The sequence below is a fragment of the Sus scrofa genome, chromosome 5, assembly GCF_054392235.1.
Source record: "Sus scrofa isolate SSC_HxYL_T2T_F1_AM1 chromosome 5, Sscrofa_HxYL_maternal_Yorkshire_Landrace_v2.0, whole genome shotgun sequence".
Lineage (NCBI taxonomy): Eukaryota > Metazoa > Chordata > Mammalia > Artiodactyla > Suidae > Sus > Sus scrofa.
In genome coordinates, this window is record NC_139387.1 from 11,245,376 (window position 1) to 11,264,744 (window position 19,369).

General features: G+C 51.6%; 1 protein-coding gene across 5 annotated transcripts in view; it reads left to right on the forward strand.

Moving 5' to 3' along the window:
• The first annotated feature begins 7,873 nt into the window (after window positions 1-7,873).
• Window positions 7,874-19,369, forward strand: part of TXN2 (thioredoxin 2) — an 85,796-nt gene continuing 74,300 nt past the window's right edge. For 3 of the 5 annotated variants that reach the window (XR_014845206.1, XR_014845207.1, XR_014845208.1), the window contains exons 1-3: window positions 7,989-8,062; window positions 8,840-9,102; window positions 12,042-12,165. Coding sequence is in view for 2 of the 5 variants with exons in the window: in NM_001243705.1 (NP_001230634.1) it covers window positions 8,840-9,102; window positions 12,042-12,165 (387 nt within the window). In the remaining 3 variants the exon portion in view is untranslated. Of the gene's footprint in view, window positions 8,119-8,839; window positions 9,103-12,041; window positions 12,166-19,369 lie in introns of all 5 variants that reach the window. The other 2 variants (NM_001243705.1, XM_005663827.4) reach the window with 2 other exon arrangements.

Consider the following 19,369-nt stretch of genomic DNA (forward strand, 5'->3'; position numbering starts at 1 on the left):
CATCTCCTTATCACCATCCTCATGAATTTCCCTTATGTGAACACTGGATGACAAGAATTAAGAAATGACAATATCAAACCCAGGAGAGTGGTTTCCACGGGAAGGTGGAGAAGTGTTAAAATGCTGAGTACATGAAAGAGTACCTTCAAGGACTTCCTGTTGTGGCTCAGAGGTTAAGAACCCGACTAGTATCCATAAGGATGAGGTTTTGTCTTTTTGCTATTTCTTGGGCCGCTCCCGCGGCATATGGAGGTTCCCAGGCTAGGGGTCGAATCGGAGCCATAGCCACCGGCCTACGCCAGAGCCACAGCAACGCAGGATCCGAGCCGCGTCTGCAACCTACACCACAGCTCACGGCAACGCTGGATCGTTAACCCACTGAGCAAGGGCAGGGACCGAACCCGCAACCTCATGGTTCCTAGTCGGATTCGTTAACCGCTGCGCCACGACGGGAACTCCCAGGATGAGGTTTTGATCCCTGGCCTCGCTCAGTGGGTTAAGGATCCAGGGTTGGCACAAGCTATGGCATAGGTCACAGACATGGCTTGGCCCTGGTGTTGCTGTGGCTGTGGCCGGTAGCTGCAGCTCTGATTCGACCCCTGGCCTGGGAAATTCCATATGCCATGGGTGAGGCCCTAAAAGGAAAAAAAAAAAAAAGAGTACCCTTGGAAAGAGTATTACTCCACTCCACCAAACCAGATGTCTGTGCTACGGGTAGGCTGGGATGAGTCCAGATGAGAAGAGGCGAGCTCTGGAGTCTGGAGGGTCAGGCCTGACGAGGCTTCAGCCTCAGTGAGCATCCGCGGTCCTCTGACCAATTACAGCATCATCTCCAAAAGCCAAGTCGGATCCTTCCCTAGAAAAGAAACCAGAGCCAGCATCATTGCTCTGCAGAAGCCTATTTTTTAAATGTGGTAAAAAGTGCTGACGGCGGAGTGGTTTTTGTTAGGCTGTCAGTTTTAAGAAAGCATTTAATTCAATCTGGCAACCCAGCCAGAATGTAAATCTGCTACAAAGTGAAGTCAATGGGCAAATATATGAGACGCTTTAGCCCAAGTATTTAATCCAAGCACACCACACAGCTGATCCACCAACCCTGAAATAAAAAACAGCATGCAACCGATGTATTTAAGGGGAGAAGAAAGGACCAACAGAATGTCTCTTTCTTCTCAATTCTGCATTAAGAAGACTGGTTTCCCTGCTCTTCTGGAGAAGGCTCCAAGCTTCGTGTGAATGGCAAAAGCTTTCAAAAGTCTGTCACCTGCTTTTTCATTCTTTTTGAGATAGGACCATCTCAGACCTGTTTCTCAAGGCATTCCAAATCACCATAAATTAACTAGATGTAAAAGACGCCCACCAACGGGGAAAGAAATGACAATGCAATATCAAAATGTTCACAGTGTGTTATAACCCACCAGGGTGGTTTAGCAATGTTTACAAAAAACATAAGGAGATGAGCCACTTAACAGCAGCCGTGTTTGAGTTTTAAATAAATTGGTCTATCAGGAGGAGAAGAGGCGCCCAGAAGAACTCCACTGTGAGGCACTGTGATCGATTAAAGACAGCAGAGTTCCCTGGTAGCCTAGCGGTTAAGAACTCAGCCTTGTCACTGCTGTGGCTCAGGTGTGATCCCTGGCCCAGGAAGTTTGGTGGCGCCATGGATGTGACCGAAAAAAAAAAAAAAAAAAAAAGGCCAGAAGTTCTACAACAACTGTAGAAATGTGAGGTCTGTGGGAGCTCCCACTGTAGCTCAGTGGTAACGAATCTGACTAATATCCAAGAGGACGCAGCTTCGATCCCTGGCTTTACTCAGTGGGTTAAGGATCCGGCGTTGCTGTGAGCTGTGGTGTAGGTTGCAGATGTGGCTCAGATCCTGCATTGTTGTGGCTGCGGTGTAGGCTGGCAGCTGTAGCTGATTTGACCCCTCGCCTGGGAACCTTCATGTGCTGCAGGTGCAGCCCTAAAGAGAAAGAAAAACTTAAAAAAAGGAATGCGAGGTCTGTGTCCCCTCCCCGGATGAGGATGGCCTCTGGGACTGTCCTGAACAAAGGGACATGGTGGCAGCGATGTCACACCAGTCTCTGGGCACAGGACTCGGGAGACTGACAACTTCCACTACCCCTCCGGGAACCCAGCCACCAAACCATAAGGCAGCCCTTAGTTTCATGTCCCTTATTTTTACTTTCTGTCATGTACCTGTGTTCTATGTTATCTATGCTTTCTGTCTCCTGAAACTCAAAACTCTTTGAGCACAAAGTGGTTTGTCTCTGATTCTCCGTTTTAGCCTCCAATGCCCAGCATCTGATGGTTTCATAATCTAGGCTAGATGATTTATCTTTTTTTTTTTTTTAACTTTTTTTGCCTTTCATGGCCACACCCATGGCCTATGGAGGTTCCAGGTGAATCCGAGCTACAGCTGCGGGCCTGTGCCACAGCCACTGTCAAGTGCGATGGGATCCAAGCTCTTGACTGTGCGACCTACGCCACAGCTCAGGGCAACATCGTCAGATCCTTCACCCACTGAGCGAGGCCAGGGATCGAACCCACAACCTCATGGTTCCTAGTCGGATTCGTTTCCGCTGTGCCACGACGGGAACTCCTGGATGATTTATCTTTTCAGGGCCTCAATTTCTCTCATCTGCCATTTGCTTACTGTAAGGATAAAATAAGTTGAACCATGAAGAGTGCTAGAACATTTTCGAGGCAGGCAGTAAGGACCACAGATGTGCCGGCCAGTATTTCGTTATTATGAAATTCCTAACCTTTGTATAGGGTAAGCATTGTTAGAGCCTCATGTCGATAAGGACCGAGGCCAAAAGGGTTGAGTGATGTGCCCAAGGTCACTTAGTGGGTTAGGGGCAGAACTGGTGAAGGAGCAGGTGGTTCCAACTCTGGGCCCAAAGCTCATTTTTCCACCCACAGCTGCTCGCGTTCAAGGACGGGGAGCAGAAGCATGCCAAAGGGTGAGGGAGGCAAAGACGTTTGGCCAAGAGGAAAGGTCCATTTTTGGGTCCCTTCCGCAGCCTCTTGCAGCTGTGGGCTGCACCCTGGCCGGCAGAATCTGAGCCACCAGACCTAGCCAGGCAGGAACGCGTGAGGAGCCCCACTCCAAAATCGGGGTGTGACCCAAAATGAGCCCTGGTGCCTGGTGTCCCAGGCTCCTGAGGGCATGGGGCAAGGTGGGGAGGTGTTGGCCCATGCCTACCTTGGTCACGGCCCTGACACTCTAGGTTTATGCTGCTGCAGATCCTGGGAGGGGGGCCAGTTGCCAGTTTTTGAGTCGACGTTTATGTCGCTGTTCCTGTATCAAGTCTCTCTGTTCAGAGGGATGAGGGGACATTGTGTACTTGCTGGAAACACAACAGAACACGAATCACGTGAAACCAGCTTTGTGAATTGCGAAACATAAGCCACAGCTCTAACTGTTCTGCGACAGCATTTTTTAAAAAATACAAAAAGCTAAGATGGAAACTGAAAACAAGGATACCCTAGAAGCAACACGCCTTGAAGACACTCACAGTCACCTTAGACTACGGCCACCATCTCTCCTGCTCTCTCTTTTTTTAAGGTGCCTCCCTCCAGCCATAAAATCCTCAGACATGAAGTGACTGAAATGCACCCATCCTGCAGTCCTGTCCCCTGCCATCCAGCCCTGCAGAGGTGGGATCCCAGGGGACCAACTGTGCCCAGCAGCCCTGAAGGAGGCTGTGAAGCCACACTGCCACCATGTGGGCACCTTTGCTTACAGCTGCTGCTGAACACGGCTGCTGCTGCATGGCCACCTGGGTGTTTGAGACCCGCTTTGTCCTCCAGCGGCCAAGATTGGCTGGTTGGTCCCAGGGGTTGGTGGGGAGAAGAGGCAGCAGCCTAAAGTCAAAACAGATCTTTGTGAGTTCCTGTTGCGGCTCGGTTAACGAACCTGACTAGCAACCATGAGGTTTTGGGTTCCATCCCTGGCCTCGCTCAATGGGTTAAGGATCTGGCGTTGCCGTGAGCTGTGGTGTAGGTTGCAGACTCGGCTCGGATCCCGTGTTGCTGTGGCTCTGGTGTAGGCCAGTGGCTACAGCTCTGATTAGACCCCTAGGCTGGGAACCTCCATCTGCCGAGGGTGCGGCCCTAGAAAAGACATAAAACAAACAAAAAAGCCAGATCTTTGCTTTAAGCTTCCATCTCCTATCGTCTGGATGACTCTGGACAGGCTACCTAACCTCCTTGTGTCTCAGTTTTCCCATCTGTAAGATGGGAGCTATAACAGGACCAACCTCATAGGGTTGTGGGATGAAATACTAAATACAGGTTGGGTGTTTAGAACAGTGTGAGATGTTTGGTAACTTTTCAATAGATCGGTAGCTTTCAAACCCTTTGACCATGACCCACAGTAAGAAATACATTATAGGAATTCCCTGGTGGCCTAGCAGTTAAGGATCCAGCTTTGTCACTGCTGTGGTTCGTGTCACTGCTATGGCGCAGGTTCAAGCCCAGGAATTTCCAATGCCATGGGCACGGTGTCCCCCCCACCCCCATACATTCTATGTCACAACCTAAGACATACGGATATATGGACATTACACCAATAAATATTCCACAAAATCATACTTATAACATGCAACATACTGTGACATTTTCAATTCTGATTGAAAAAAAAAAGCTGATCACGACTCACTAAATTGATTTCACAAGCCCACTGGTGGCTCACATCCCACAGGCTGAAAAACACCGCAATAAATAAACACGAGGTAGCAGGAGAAGCTTTATCCTGGTTCAGGGTGCCAGTGCTGGCTTCCTTCCCTTCCCCTCACACCTGTGCCCTGAACCTGCCTTGTGACTGTGCTGGAGCCAGGCCAGATTGGCTCTGCTGGGCAGATGAGCCACCGTATAGCTGGGGAGCCCCTCTGTAGACCTTCTCTGTGCCTGGCTCCCAGGCTCTCGCACCTGCAGGTGCGAAGGAGACGACTTTACTGATCATGCACGAACAATGTGCCAGGTCCTGGGCTCCGTCCTTCCTGCAACTGCACAGCCCTTTGTGAGGAAAGCATCATTCCTCCCACTTCTCAGCTGAGAAGCCTGAAGTCAACAGAGGTGACGTGACTATGGCGTCAGATAAAGCAGGACCGGTCCTCCTTGGGAATTCTCAATGTGAATGAATCAGGGAAATTGGCCTTCCAGAAAGCACTGTGGAAATGCTAAATAGGATTCATCAGAGGCTCTGGAGGAGAAAGAGCTGGAGACACAGAAAAGCAGAAAGGAAAATGGGCAGGGTGGGAGTGCCCCTGCCAGATGGCGTCTGGCATTAGCAGGAACAGCTGCACGGAGGGAAAATGACCTTGAGAGAGCCAGTTTCTGAGGGTCCTGCTGCTGGCTCCAGTGGGTTGGCTCTAGTCCTTGGCGGAGGCAGAGGCAAAAGCAGGGGTCAGACAGAGGGGGGACCATGCCCACCCGTGCCCTCCCCTGGTCTCCTGCCTGCGATGGACAAGGGACTCCATTTAGTGGAGGGCTGGCATGGCTGCTGCTGGCCAGGGGAGGTGGACCTGTTCCAAGGAGTCCCCCCCCCATCCCAGAGGACGGCCCCTGCACAGCTGTGGCTGTGGCCCTGCCTGCCCAGGGAGCGAGGTAGTGAAACTGCCAATTGGACGGAGGACAAATAACAGCATGATTCGGCCAAGATGAGCTGGAGAAAAACATGGCAAGGATTTTGGAAGGGCAAATGGTCCCGTGCAATGTGATGGGAAAAATAGGATTTGGAATCAAAGATAAGATTTGGGTCTTTGTCCACGGAACACATAATCTCTGAGCACCTGCTACCATGCTCCAAACTGTAAAGTAAGCAATGGAGAGCCGGAGCCCCCAAGTGCAGATAGTACAGTGAGTGAGGAAAAAAGAAATGGTAACTGGAGTTCCCACTGTGGCTCAACAGGTTAAGAACCCAACTAGTATCCAGGAGGATGTGGGTTCGATCCCTGGCCTTGCTCATTGGGTTAAGGATACAGTATTGCTGTGAGCTGCAGTGCAGATCACAGATGCAGCTCAGATACTGAGTTCCTGTGGCTGTGGTGTAGACCTGCAGCTGCAGCTCCGATTCAACCCCTAGCCCAAGAACTTTCATATGCCACAGGTGCGGCCTTAACCACCTGCTCCCCCCCACCCCCCAACAAATGGTAACAATCCCAAGTACTGAGTGGTGACTGACAGGTGCACAGGGGCTGTGGAAGCACAGGGGAGGGACTCTGGGACTCCACCCCCACTCAAGGAGGATCGGGTAAGTGCCTCCAGAGATGATGCCTAGTCTGGTATGTGTTTAGCATTTTCTCAGCTGGACAGTAGAGAGAAAAGCCTTCCAGGCATGGGAAGTAGCAACTACAAAGTGCAGGGATGGGAGAGACATTTAAGCAAACTATGGAACTGTGATTCCCACTAGCTGGAGTGTAGATTGAAGTGAAAGTGTGAGATGGGGCTCTGCCAATTTACCTGCTTCCTGACCTTGGCCTGGGAACTTCTGCATGCTGCAGGTGTGGCCAAAAAAAAAAAAAAAAAAGAAGAAGAGGAAGAATACACTCAGCTTAATAAGCATCTATGGAAACATCCTTGGTGAGCCAGGTTGTATCAGGTTGGTGCTGGGTGTATGGACATGTGTAAAAGCTGGAAATCCCTATGCTCAGGGAGCATATGGTCTCACGGGAGAGACAGACACTGTGCAGTGTGTTATGGACAAAGCACCAGAGAGAAAAAGGCAATTAATGCTGCTCAAGAAGTATGAGTAGGTGTTCTACCGAGTGGACATAGAAAAAAGGCTTTCAAGTTAAGCAAAGGCAGGGAGGAGGGAGAAGCATTGATTTATTCATAGAACCATAAGAAGTTATGAGTGGTTGTAAGGTCTTAGAGCCAGATTTAATCCCTCAAACCCCGACTCCCTTATCTTGTTCAACCAAGAACAGCCTGTTCTGGAATGATGACTGCCCTAACTGCATTTTGTCTTTGTTAATCTTCAGTTCCCACCATATCATGGAACATTGTTACAACCCCTCACCTCTCCTCCTACCCCTCCCATGTAGCCTGATGCCAGCCCTGACACTGGTTACTTTAGCCACAAGCCTCTATAAAACCTATTCCCCCGCTAATGCCAGGGAGCCTGTGCTTTCTCTCAGTGCTTCTGGCCATCTTCTGGTCAGTAAACCTACTTGAAGCCTCAACGCTCTGGACTCTCTGCCTCTATTTCTGCTCTGAAACCCCACAGCCCTTTCCCGCTCTAACATAAGGTAAAGGGTGCAAGGGAGACAAGGGGTGGCTGTGAGACCAGCCTGAGACACACAAATGCCTAGACTCCTGTTGTCCATGACAGCGACAATGGGTGAGAAAGGAAGGCCCAGGGCCAGGTAGATTCACGGATCATCACCTCAAAGGCAGGCCCTCCAAGTATCACTACCAGTTGGCATCTTGTCTGGGCCCAGTTTCTCAGCAATCCCAAAGAGACAAGGGTGGAAGACAAGCTGAGCTTTTCATGTCACATTTTGGGAAACTGAAGTCCCCAAGGGCAGGAAGACTTGCTCCAAACCACGAAGTTATACAGTCACATACGACAAATACGAGTCAGCGTTCTCTGGACTCCCAACTGAGGTCTTTTGCTTCGAAGCGACATTAGGACAATGAGACAAAGGGGTGGGCACTGCTGGTCAGCAAGTGTTTGCGAACTCGAGGACCACGCCTCCCCACCGACCTTCCCCCCCCCCCACCCCGCTACCTCCCTGGCACTCCCTCCTCCTTCCCCTCCTCTTCCGGACCCTCCTCCGGAGCCCTCCGGCCTCTTCCTGTCCCTCCCCAATGATCCGCCCCTCTTCCGGTTCCTCCCCTAAGAGCCCGCCCATCTTCCGGTGTCTCTTTTCAAGAACGCTTCTCTTCCGGTCCCTAACGGAGGCTCCGCCCGTGCCTGCCCTCTAGTTGCGGACTTGCTCAGGTTGCCTTTCCCGGAAGTGACGCTAAGGCCCGCCCCTCAGGAAGTGACGACAGAAGTGCCCTTGACCGGTGGGGCGGGCCGTGCTGTGCGTCGCTTCGCTCTCGTTGCTGGGAGGTAGGGGCCCTGTGGGGGTGGTTCGAAGTGGTATCGCTGCTGAGGCGCTTCTGCAGGCGCGTTCCCATGCGGGCCGATGGCCGAGCGGGCAGAAACCCTGGGTGGGAGGAACTTGCCATTCGGGGAGCCGGGGTCCCCAGTTCCTTCCACACACACGTCCCTTCTTTATTAATTCCCCCCCCACCTGCTCCCGTGTCACTTCGTTCCTATTTGAATTGTTGCTTGTCTTCTTTCCTGAACCTTTGACAACTCTCCTTTGTCTTTAATTTCCCATTAAAACTCCTTTTAAAAGAGTAATCGATAGAGTAAGGACTTTTCAGACTGTCGTGGGCTCTAGTGTCGACTCTCCTTTAATAATTGGGTTGCTTTGGATATGTCACAATTTGCTTGAGCTTCTAAGTCCTTATCTATAATATGAGCAGTAGTACAGTAGAAACTTCTTCATCGTTGATCTGGGAGGACTCTAATGCCTGTAAGATACCTATCTCTTAGCAGGTGCTCCATAAATATTGATTCCTTCCCCCCCTTCCGTCTGTTGTAATTTCACCAATATCCTGCTTTTTGGGTTGTCGACCTTGTTTTCCCATCCTGGTTTTCGATTCCTTTTTCCCCTTGATTCTCATTCTTTACTCACTTTTCCTCCAGAAGTCTTATGTATTATTTCCCAACATTTCGCTTCTGGCTTGAGCCCCCTGGTACTCCCACATACCTTTCTGATTTCTGGTGTGTTGACTTCCTGTTCTTTGCCCCTACTCTTCCTACCTCTTCCCTTCACAGATGGCTCAGCGTCTTCTCCTGAGGAGGTTCCTGGCCTCTGTAGTCTCCAGGAAGCCCTCTCATAGTCGGTGGGCACCCCTCGCTTCCAGAGCCCTGCAGACCCCACAGCTCAGCCTTAGTAACCTGACAGGAACACCCAGCCAAGCCCGGTCATTATACACTACCCGGGTCTGTACAACAACCTTTAACATCCAGGATGGACCTGACTTTCAAGACCGAGTTGTCAACAGTGAGACGCCAGTGGTTGTGGATTTCCATGCACAGTGAGTCCTGGGGGGTCAGTAGAAGACTGGGTGTCACTTGTTCTGGTATTTATTGAGCACCTGCTGTGTCTCAGTACTATGTTTGATGCTTCTCACATAGAGACCGGTGAGACCGAATCCCTTATCTCAAAGATTAGTGTAGTTTGGTAGGAAACCGACTAGTAGGAATTCCCGTCGTGGCTCAGCAGGCTGAGAACCCGACTAGTATTCGTGAGGATGTGGGTTCGATCCCTGGCCTCGCTCAGTGGGTTAATGGTCCGGTGTTGATGTGGCTGTGGTGTAGGCCGGCAGCTGTAGCTCCTATTCGACCCCTAGCCTGGGAACTTCCATATGCCGCAGATGTGGCCCAAAAGAGAAAGGAAGAGGCAGACTAGTAAACAGTCTTCAGTCTTCAGAGCACTCCGTGGGTATTCCCATGGTGGTACAACAGCATTGGCAGCAATTGTCTCTGCAGCTCCAGGCCACAGATTTGATCCTTAGCCCAGCGCATTGGGTTAAAGGATCCATCGTTGCCACAGTTGCGATGTAGGTCCCAATTGCAGCTCAGATCTGGATCTGATCCCTGGCCTGGGAACTCCATATGCCTTGGGGTGGCTGTAAAAGAAAAAAGAAAAAAAAAGGAAAAAAAAAAAGAAAGAAAAACTCCAAATAGTGCTGTGAAACAGTTATGTTCTGTATCTAACTGCCCAAGTGGCTCAGGTCATCTTTAGCTTGGACCAAAGCAGGAAAAATAAGGCTGTAGTATCATCTGGCTTTTGGTATATTACCAGTTCCTGACTCTGCAGATAATTGTGTTTAACATCTTGCCACCCAAACGGAGAAGGGCTAGCAAAAAGTTGTCAGTTCCACTGATAAAAGTTAACAGTTGGGTGCCCAAGCGTGCATGGGATGGACAGGAGTTTCTTTCTGGTGCCCTGTGAGTTTGTTTAAAGGATATTTAAATGCCTATGGCATTCTGGTTGTCGGTCTGGCCTTTTTTTTTTTTTTTTTTCGGTTGTTATTGTTGTTGTTGGCCTTCTTCCTTTCCAGACCTTTGGAGCCTGGCTGGATGCCTGGTTCTAAAACTACTGGACAAACCTTTCAGAATGGGGCATCCTTGGATTTCCCGTGTGGCTTACGACAGAATGGGGCATCCTGAAATGGGAGCCTGAGTTAGAAGTTGGGAGACCTTGTGGGCAAACCACTGACAGATTCTTTTGCTTTCCTTCGCCTTCTTTCTCTGACTCACCATGCTGCCTTGGGCAGGCCATGTGATGACCTTATGCCTCCCTTTCTTCACGTGTGGTAGGAGCTAAGGTCTTGCAGACGGGGCTTTTAGGTGTTGTGAGTTCATTAATTGAAATCTCTGAATGCAGAGGGTCTTCAAAGCTGAGAATAAATTAGGAGTCACAGGGAGTTCCCATTGGGGTGCATTGGAAATGAATCCGACTAGTATCCATGAGTTGGATCCATGGCCTTGCTCAGTGGGTTGGGGATCTGCCATTGCTGTGAGCTGTGGTGTAGGTCAGAGATGCAGCTCAGATCCTGAGTTGCTGTGGCTGTGGTGTAGGCTGGCAGCTACAGCTCTGATTTTACCCCTAGCCTGGGAACCTCCATATGCTGCAGGTGCAGCCCTAAAAAGCAAAAAAAAAAAAATTAGGAGTCATCAGGCAGGGGTTGGTGGAAGGCAGAGCTGTCCTGCCCTCCTGGTCTGCTGAGCACATTGGAGAGAGCTTCCCAAATGAATGATTTGGGGTGGGGGAGGAGACACATGCCTCGGATCTTCCCCAGCAAGGAAGCAGGGGTGAGTTTGTTGATTCAGTGCCAGGCACTGTCCTTAGTGCCACACACTTAAGGATGACAGCCTAGGCTCATTACCTAGAAGGAACACCTGTGTTCTGTGCAGTGCTGGCAGTGGACACAGGGGCTGGGGGTTCACAGAGGAACCTGGGGCTAAAAGAAGATGATTGGAACACAACCTTGGGTACAGTCCCGGACCTTGCCCAGGTCTTGTAACTTGTATGGGCCTCAATTTCTTAGGAAGGTGGTTTCTTTTCTTTTTTTCTTTTGTTCTTTTCTCAGCCACCCTGAGGCATATGGAGGTCAAGGGGAGCTCCCCAACCAGGGATCAGATCCATGCCCCAGATGGGGCCTGCACCCCCGCAATGCCAGATTCTTAACCCGCTGTGCCAGGCCAGGGATTGAACCTGTGTCCTGGGGCTGCATAGATGCCACTGATCCCCTTGTGCCATAATGGAAACTCCAGGAAGATGGTTTCTTTTCCTTTGCAGGGTTGAGGGTTCTGTGTAGCAAAAGCTGAGAAGGCCCTGGCACAGTGGCTGGCATGTTGTAGAAGCTCTGTAGCCATTGGTTTCTGCTGCCTTAGGTCCGAGCCTGTGAGGTGTTCGAAATAACTCAGCACAGGTATCCACGTTGTCTTGGTTGATTTCTCATCACAGCCTCGAGAGCCAGAGTCTCCCTTTCAGAGGAGGAAACCAAGGCTCCAGAACAATCAGCTAGTTGGTGAAGAGCCTCTCTTTGAGCCCACACTTTTTTGGAGGGGATAGGGGCCACGCCCACATTATGCGGAAGTTCCTGGGCCAGGGATCAAACCCGTGCCCCAGCAGTGACCACATCGGATCCTTAACCAACTCTGCCACCAGGGAACTCCTGAACCCAAACCTTTTAACTTACAGATCACATATTCATGTTAGGTCAGTGTATTTCTTTTAGATATAGTAAAATAAGTGAAATCCAGGACCTGTGAAAAGTCTCCAGCTGCAACGACTCCTGGCATTAACTGGCATGTTAGCAATGCAGGTTAATATTTAACCGCTATAAGCAGAGATGATGAAGGCAGAGGTCCCTCAGGACGGTATGGGTCAAGGGAAGGTCCTGCGAAACGGTAGATTAATTGCTGAGTGCTTTTGTGACGGGATGCCTCTTTTCCCCCCTCCGAGGTGGTGTGGTCCCTGCAAGATCCTGGGGCCAAGGTTAGAGAAGGTGGTGGCCAAGCAGCATGGAAAGGTGGTGATGGCCAAGGTGGATATCGACGACCACACAGACCTCGCCATCGAGTACGAGGTACGGGTCAGCAGGGCTTGCCGCAGGGCAGCTGCTGTGGGATGCTTGGGGGTCACAGGACAGCGGGAGCTGTCTCCGAGCAGTAAGGGGCGGTCTTGGCTTTTTCCTGGAGATCTCAGCAGTTCAGAGCACTTTGTGGGTGTGACTCCATTGACCCTCTGAGCCACCTGTCTCTCTTTACCACCTTTAGAAAGTGACGTGTGACCCAGAACACCAGGTTGTGCTCTGAGTTTCGGGAACCTGATGCCTTCCTTCATTCATGCATTCATCAGTTCATCTGTGAGCCCTCCAGTGTGCCAGGCATACATGATCCTGGCAGAAATAAGATGAGCTCCTTGTCCTTGGCTGACAGGGGAGTCCAGGGGACAAGGAATGTGTCACATCGGAGGGGTCCTCTGAGCAGAGCTGTGAAGGATGCACAGAGTAGGCAGGGCCGAGAACACAGCAAACCCAAAGACTTGAGCTGTTCTCCCGTGTTTGATTGGCTTGTGTGTTCCCTCAACAGACACATTCAGCATCCCTTCAGTGCTGAGGCTGTTCTTTGGTGCCGAGGGTAGAGCAGTGATCAAAGCTGGTAAAAACCCCTGCCTTCTCGGAGCTTCCATGCTAGTATTTTAGATCGGGCATCTGCAAGCTTTTTCTCTAGAGGACAAGGAGGTACACATTTGAGGCTTTGGGGGGCACTGGTCTCTGCAGATACTCACCTGTCATGTAGCACTAGAGCAGTCATAGGCAGTTGCAGCACATGGGCGTGGTTCTGTGCCCGTAAAACTTACTTGTAAGAACGGGCAGGGAGCAGCGGGTTTGGCTTATGGGCCACAGTTTGCTGATCCCTGTTTTAGATAATAAATGCTATGGAGAAAATAAATCAGGAGGAGGGGGTGGGAGTGTTGGCCAGGGGCCAGGGGAGGGTGTCCTTTTTAAAGGGTGGGCTTGGGAAAGGCTCCGGAAGAAGCTGATATCTGTGCAGAGACCTGGAAGGAGTAAGGGATGAGCCATACAGCTCTTTGGAGGGATGACCTGGGCAGAGCAGACGTCTCTTGCAAAGGCCCTGAGGTCAGGGTCTCATCCACTGCTTGTCGAACATCAGGGCCGCTGTGCCTGTCGCAGAGCAGGCCGGAGGAAGAGGAGCAGGAGATGCCTGGGCTGTGGGGCAGCCTCTGGGCCTCAGAGGCCAAGGGGAGAGGTCCGTCATGGCTGGCTGGCCAGGGTGAAGGGTCGAGCAAGGAATGAGAGGAAGGCGACTGCGAAAGACGGCTGTGGCCAGGTTGGAAGAGGCCTGGATAACCTCTCACCTGCTTAGCCTCTGGGTGGTGTTATTACGGAGCCAGGGTCACACCCGACGGCCTCTGGGCCAGATCTGGCTCACTGGCTGATGGGTCTGGCCCTTGAAGTGTTTTTTAAGATCCTGAACCAGGTGCTGGTGTTGAAACCTCAGGAGGTTTCATGTGAAAATCCAGATCTCTGGCCAGAGTGAACCTTCACTCCCCCCCCTGGGAATAAGCGATGACTGAAAGGGTTGGCCTCCGTCTTTCTCAGAGTTTGGAGGTCTAGGCTCAGCTCTTTCTAGACCAGGTCAGGTAGAGGTGCCCAGCCTCCAGCCAGTCCACATGGCAGGGAGTGGGTGGGAGCAGGGGCGAGAATAGGCTGCTGCCCAGGGAGCGGGGGCTGGGAGCGGTCACTCACAGGGAAACCAGGCTGTCCTGACCAAAGGCAAAGGAAAGGGATAGATACTGGGCAGGCAAAGCCACTGATGCCGACCGCAGATGGTCGGGGACATTGCTGAAGTTAGACAGTGGCACTGGCTGACAGGTGGCATGGGGGGCTGCTTACAAGGGTTTGAGGGAAGGAATGAATCATTTTTTTCAAAAGCTCTCCCACTGGCTGCTCTGTCAAGGGGGCCCCCAGCTCTCAGTCCTTGTCTGTCCCACCCCCAGGGACCCACAGCTGCTGCGGGAGTGAGGGTGTGGCTTCTGGTGTGAGCTGAGGGCTGGAGCATCCAGGGTGATGGGTGGGCTTGAGATGCCTTAGGCTCCCTCCTGGCACTGCTGGGTATCACCCCAGCTTCGGCCTCACCAGTGGTCTTTAGCCAACACCTCCTGGGAGCCAGCCATGTACTGGGAACTGTGGTCCCTGGATGGATGCAAAGAAGGGTAACCCAGTGCCTCCAGTTGTGGTCACATGAGTGGTAAGAGGTCCCAAGACCACCCCGCCTGCATTCCAGATGACGAAGGGCAGGGCCTCTTGTAGCTCTTCTCCCTTCGTCCACTGTCCGCATAGTGTGTGGGTCACGTGAAAAAAACCTCCAGGCTGCTGGGCCCAGTCACCTGCAGGCAGCCTCTGGTTTTGCCAAGCCCTGGGCTGACGTCATTGCAGAGCTTAGGCAGCTCCGGGGGTGGGGAAGGGGGCTCTTCCTGACCCCTCCTCCACCCCTTTCCTTCCTTCCTTCCTTCTTGCCTGTATTGCAAGAGAATCTGAGGAAGACGTTTCAGCCAAGACATCCTTAGTACCTCCTGAGCCTGCAGGCCTTTTCCACATGGTGGATGAACTTGGAGACACTGCTTTAAATTATATTCAGGGGAGTTCCTGTCGTGGCGCAGTGGTTAACGAATCCGACTAGGAACCATGAGGTTGCGGGTTCGGTCCCTGCCCTCGCTCAGTGGGTTAACGATCCGGCGTTGCCGTGAGCTGTGGTGTAGGTCACAGACGCGGCTCGGATCCCGCATTGCTCTGGCTCTGGCGAAGGCCGGTGGCTCCAGCTCCCATTCAACCCCTGGCCTGGGAACCTCCATATGCCGCGGGAGCGGCCCAAGAAATAGCAACAACAACAACAACAAAAGACAAAAAAAGACAAATAAATAAATAAATAAATTATATTCAGGGAGCCAGGCGTGTCTCCCCAGGCCCCCCTGCCACCCCACCCCCAGCACACACACTCAGGGCGGGTCTCCTTCCTCACAGAACTCCCCTCCCCTCCCTGGAGTGTCGCCCTCTCCCAAAGGAGAGAAAAGGCAAAGCACCCAGGGCTTTGGAGTGGATCGTGATGTGGTCTCTTGAGCCTTAATGCTTTCCTCTGTGGCTTCCGCTGCTGACCTCTCGCTTGGGATTTTTATCCTTTTATTTTCTCATCTTGTAGAGAGTGTCATTTAAAAGAGATCATAAAGGGAGTTCCTGTCTTGGCTCAGCAGTAACAAGTCTGACTAGTATCCATAAGGATGTGGGTTCGATCCTTGGCCTCACTCAGAGGGTTAAGGATCCGGTGTTGGTGTGATCTGTGGTGGAGGTTGCAGAGGGGGCTCAGATCCCATGTTGCTGTGGCTCTGGCGTAGGCTGACAGCTGTAGGTCCAGTTCGATCCCTGGCCCAGGAATTTCCATATGCCGCGGGTGTGGTCCTTAAAACCAAAGAAAAAAAAAGAGCATATAAACAACCAAAATAGTGATCATATTACCATCCAACAAAGCACTGCCAATATCTGGGATACCTCGTTTGGGTTTTTTATTTGAATTTTTTTTAATGTTCCATGTAACTTCATAGGCAGTTCATGAATAGTATTTCAATGTTATTGAAATAAGGCACAGCTGCAATGCATGGTACTTTAGTAGTTACATATCCTCCTCTTTTTTTCTTTCTTTCTTTTTTCTTTTTTAGGGCCGCACCCACAGCATATGGAATTCCCAGGCCAGGGGTCGAATCAGAGCTGCAGCTGCTGTCCTACACCACAGCCACAGCAACGCTGGATCCTTAACCCACTGAGCGGGTCCAGGGATTGAACCCGCATCCTCATGGATATCAGTCGGGTTCATTCTGCTGAGCCATAACAGGAATTCCACCTGTTTTCTTCTAAATCAGCACTTTTAAACATTAATATGACCTGGGGTATTGTTAAAAAGCAGATTATTATTCAGTGGGTCCAGAAAAGGTCTAAGATTCCTCATTTCTAGTGAGTTTCCAGGCAAAACCGCTACTGGGAGTCCACCACCATACATCAAGGAGCAGAAGTTCCGAAGCTCTGGGCTGGCTTCTTGGGAGCTGCCATAGCGAGTGGGTTCACCCTGGGTGCTGCACATTCCTGTGTAAGGATACCTACCCACCTTTAGGGCCTTGTGCAGAAAAGCTGAAAATCCCCTGTGCTCAACCTTGCCTCCCTTCTCCACCCCCAAACTGACCTTCTGGATCCTTTTGCTCTCTGTGTAGTTTTGCTTTCTCCAGTAGGTTGTATAGTTGGATTTGATTCTTTCAGTAATAGTTTCTCCGAGAACCCTTCTCTCTCCAGAAGCCTCTACAAAGCCTTTGATCCTTCTTATTTGAAGCACAAAATCCTTTTTTTTTTTTTGTCTTTTTAGGGCCGCACCCGCAGCATATGGAGGTTCCCAGGCTAGAGGGTCTAATCGGAGCTGTAGCTGCCACTCTATGCCAGAGCCACAGTATTGCCAGATCCAAGCTGTGTCTGCGACCTACGCCAACAGTTCACGGCAACTCCAGATCCTTAACCCACAGAGGGAGGCCAGGGATCGAACCCGCAACCTCATGGTTCCTAGTCATATTCGTTTACGCTTTGCCATGGACAGGAACTCCATGAAATCCTTTTAATGTGTCCCCACATGCCCCTCCCCGCCCTGCTGGGACTCATGTTTGTCTCCCATTCCTTGCTCTTGGGCTGAGGTGCAGCAGAGTTTGACGTCACAGTCATGAAGTCACACAGATCTTGTTTCCAATCCCAGTCCTCCCACTTCGTCACCCAGCCTTTGAGCCTTGGTCTTCTTGTGTCTGAAGTGAGCCTCCCTCAAAGCAGGAGAGTATGAGGTGGCTCCCGCAAGTGGTCTGGATGGTCCCTGACCCTTTAAAAGCACCAGTATGTGGCCACCCGGGTGACAGTGATCTTTTCTTTTGTGTTCTACCATTAGCCAGGGAGGTGGTCACCAGTGTCCTGAGCCCTAGTGCTGTGCCAGGTCCTTAGCAGTTCCCAGGTGGAGGAGCTCGCGGTAGGCAGGAAGAGGCTTCAGGGACACTGAGCTGGGGGTGGGGTGGGGTGAGGAGACCACACACACACCCCCCTCCCGAGGCCCCGGGACCTTTGGACCAGCACGAGAGCCTCCAGGTGGCTTCCCGAGCAGGAGGAGATCAGTGCGTCTTAGGACGTCTTTTCATCTCTTCTCCAGCCCCTCGGCTCCCTCAGTTGCGTCGGAATTGAGAGGGAGGCTGAATTCTTGCTCCACCGCAATCCCTTTACACTGCCATGGCCATTCCAGAAGAATGTGCAAGGGGCTGTGCACTTCCATTTAAGGCCGTGTCTGCAGGCACAGCCCCTCCCCACTTGTGAGCCACACTCGGGGTCAGCAAAGCCACATCCTCTTTGGGGCCGAGGGGAGGCCAGTCACAACCCAGGTATCCCTGCAGTGTCCCGGAAGATCCAGCTTCTTGGCAAGCCTGCGGCTTTGTGTGTGTCTGTCTGTCTGACTCGAGACTCAAACTTGCAGGAATGCCCTTGGTCAGTAATGACTAGACTTGGTTGTCATGAAAAGACAGTCACAGCCTGTCTGCTGTGCACCCAACTACAGCCTGGTGTGTGGGTGTGCAAAGCACATGCATGAGTGTATGCAAATGTGATTGTGATGGGAACCATCTGGAATTCTCAAAACACTCTGCTCCAAGCCACCTTGGTGAGCATAGGGTCCTGCCTAGAGGGAGAACTCTTTAAAAACAACTTAGGGAGTTCCCGTCGTGGCGCAGTGGTTAACGAATCCGACTAGGAACCATGAGGTTGCGGGTTCGGTCCCTGCCCTTGCTCAGTGGGTTAACGATCCGGCGTTGCCGCGAGCTGTGGTGTAGGTTGCAGACGCGGCTCGGATCCCACGTTGCTGTGGCTCTGGCGTAGGCCGGCGGCTACAGCTCCGATTGGACCCCTAGCCTGGGAACCTCCATATGCCGCGGAAGCGGCCCAAGAAATAGCAACAACAACAACAAAAGACAAAAAGACAAATAAAAACAACTTAGACCACTTCTCATTTGTTGACCTATAGCTTTTACTTCAGTTAAAGGAGCGCAGGACAAAAAAAAAAAAAAAAAAAAAAGGAAGTTCCCATTATGGCTCAGCAGGTTATGAACCTGACTAGTATCCATGAGGATGCAGGTTTGATTCCTGGCCTCGCTCAGTGGGTTAAGGATCTGGCACTGCTGTGAGCTGTAGTGTAGGTCTCAGACACAGCTTGGATCTGGCGTTGCTGTGGTCGTGTTGTAGAACGGCAGCCATGGCGCTGATTCAACCCCTATCCTGGGAACTTCCATATGCCTCAAAAGCAGAAAAAAAAAAAAAAAAAAAAGAAAGAAAGAAAAGAAAAGAAGCACAGGACAGCACGGGATCCAGAAGGTGCAGAGTTAAACAAGAGTTGGTGACTGAGCCTTGCACCTCGGTTGAGAGTTGCCAGATGTGAGGCCGCTGCCTCCACAGACACTAGAGGGCGCAAAAGACAGAGCACTGCAGGCCCTTGGGTACCTCCAGGAATTGTATCCTGCCGCGAGCCTCTCTGGGCCCTGCCAGGGTCAAGAATGACAAGGACAGGAGTTACCCTGGTGGTTTAGCCCACTAGGAATCTCACATGGTCATCGCAGCAGCTCGGGTCTCTGCTGTGGCATGTGTTCGATCCCTGGCCCCTGAACTTCCACATGCTGCAGGCACAGCCAAAAAGAGGGGGAAAAAAAAGGACGACAAGGGCAGGAGCCAGTGGGGGGCCATGAGCAGTGACGTGTGGTCTGCCCACCACCAGATGGGTCTGCCCCACATTGCCCCTGGGAGGCATGTCAGGTGCCACTCGAGCAGCCCCAGGGCAGTCCTTGAAGGAGGATGAAGGCACTAATGAGTCCAGGGACCATGTCGTCTGTTTATCCCTGGAGCCTCTCAGGAGAGGGGTACACAGCGAATGGCAGTGGCACCTGAGATTGGGCCAGTCGGGCCTGTGCTTCTGTTTGGTACTGACATGTGCGCAGGTAGAACCTTCTAAATCATGGAAGCCCCCAGGCCAGCGATTGAATCTGAGCCGCAGCTCCGGCAACACCAGATCCTTTAACCCACTTCGCCACAGCAGGAACTCCTAGAACATTCAAAGTCTTAAGTCAGGCTTCTCAGAATGGCTCCTGGGCAGGACCGCGCTCAGTATGTGAAGACTGGGTGTGTTTATAGGAATCGCCATTGTTACTTTGTAGTT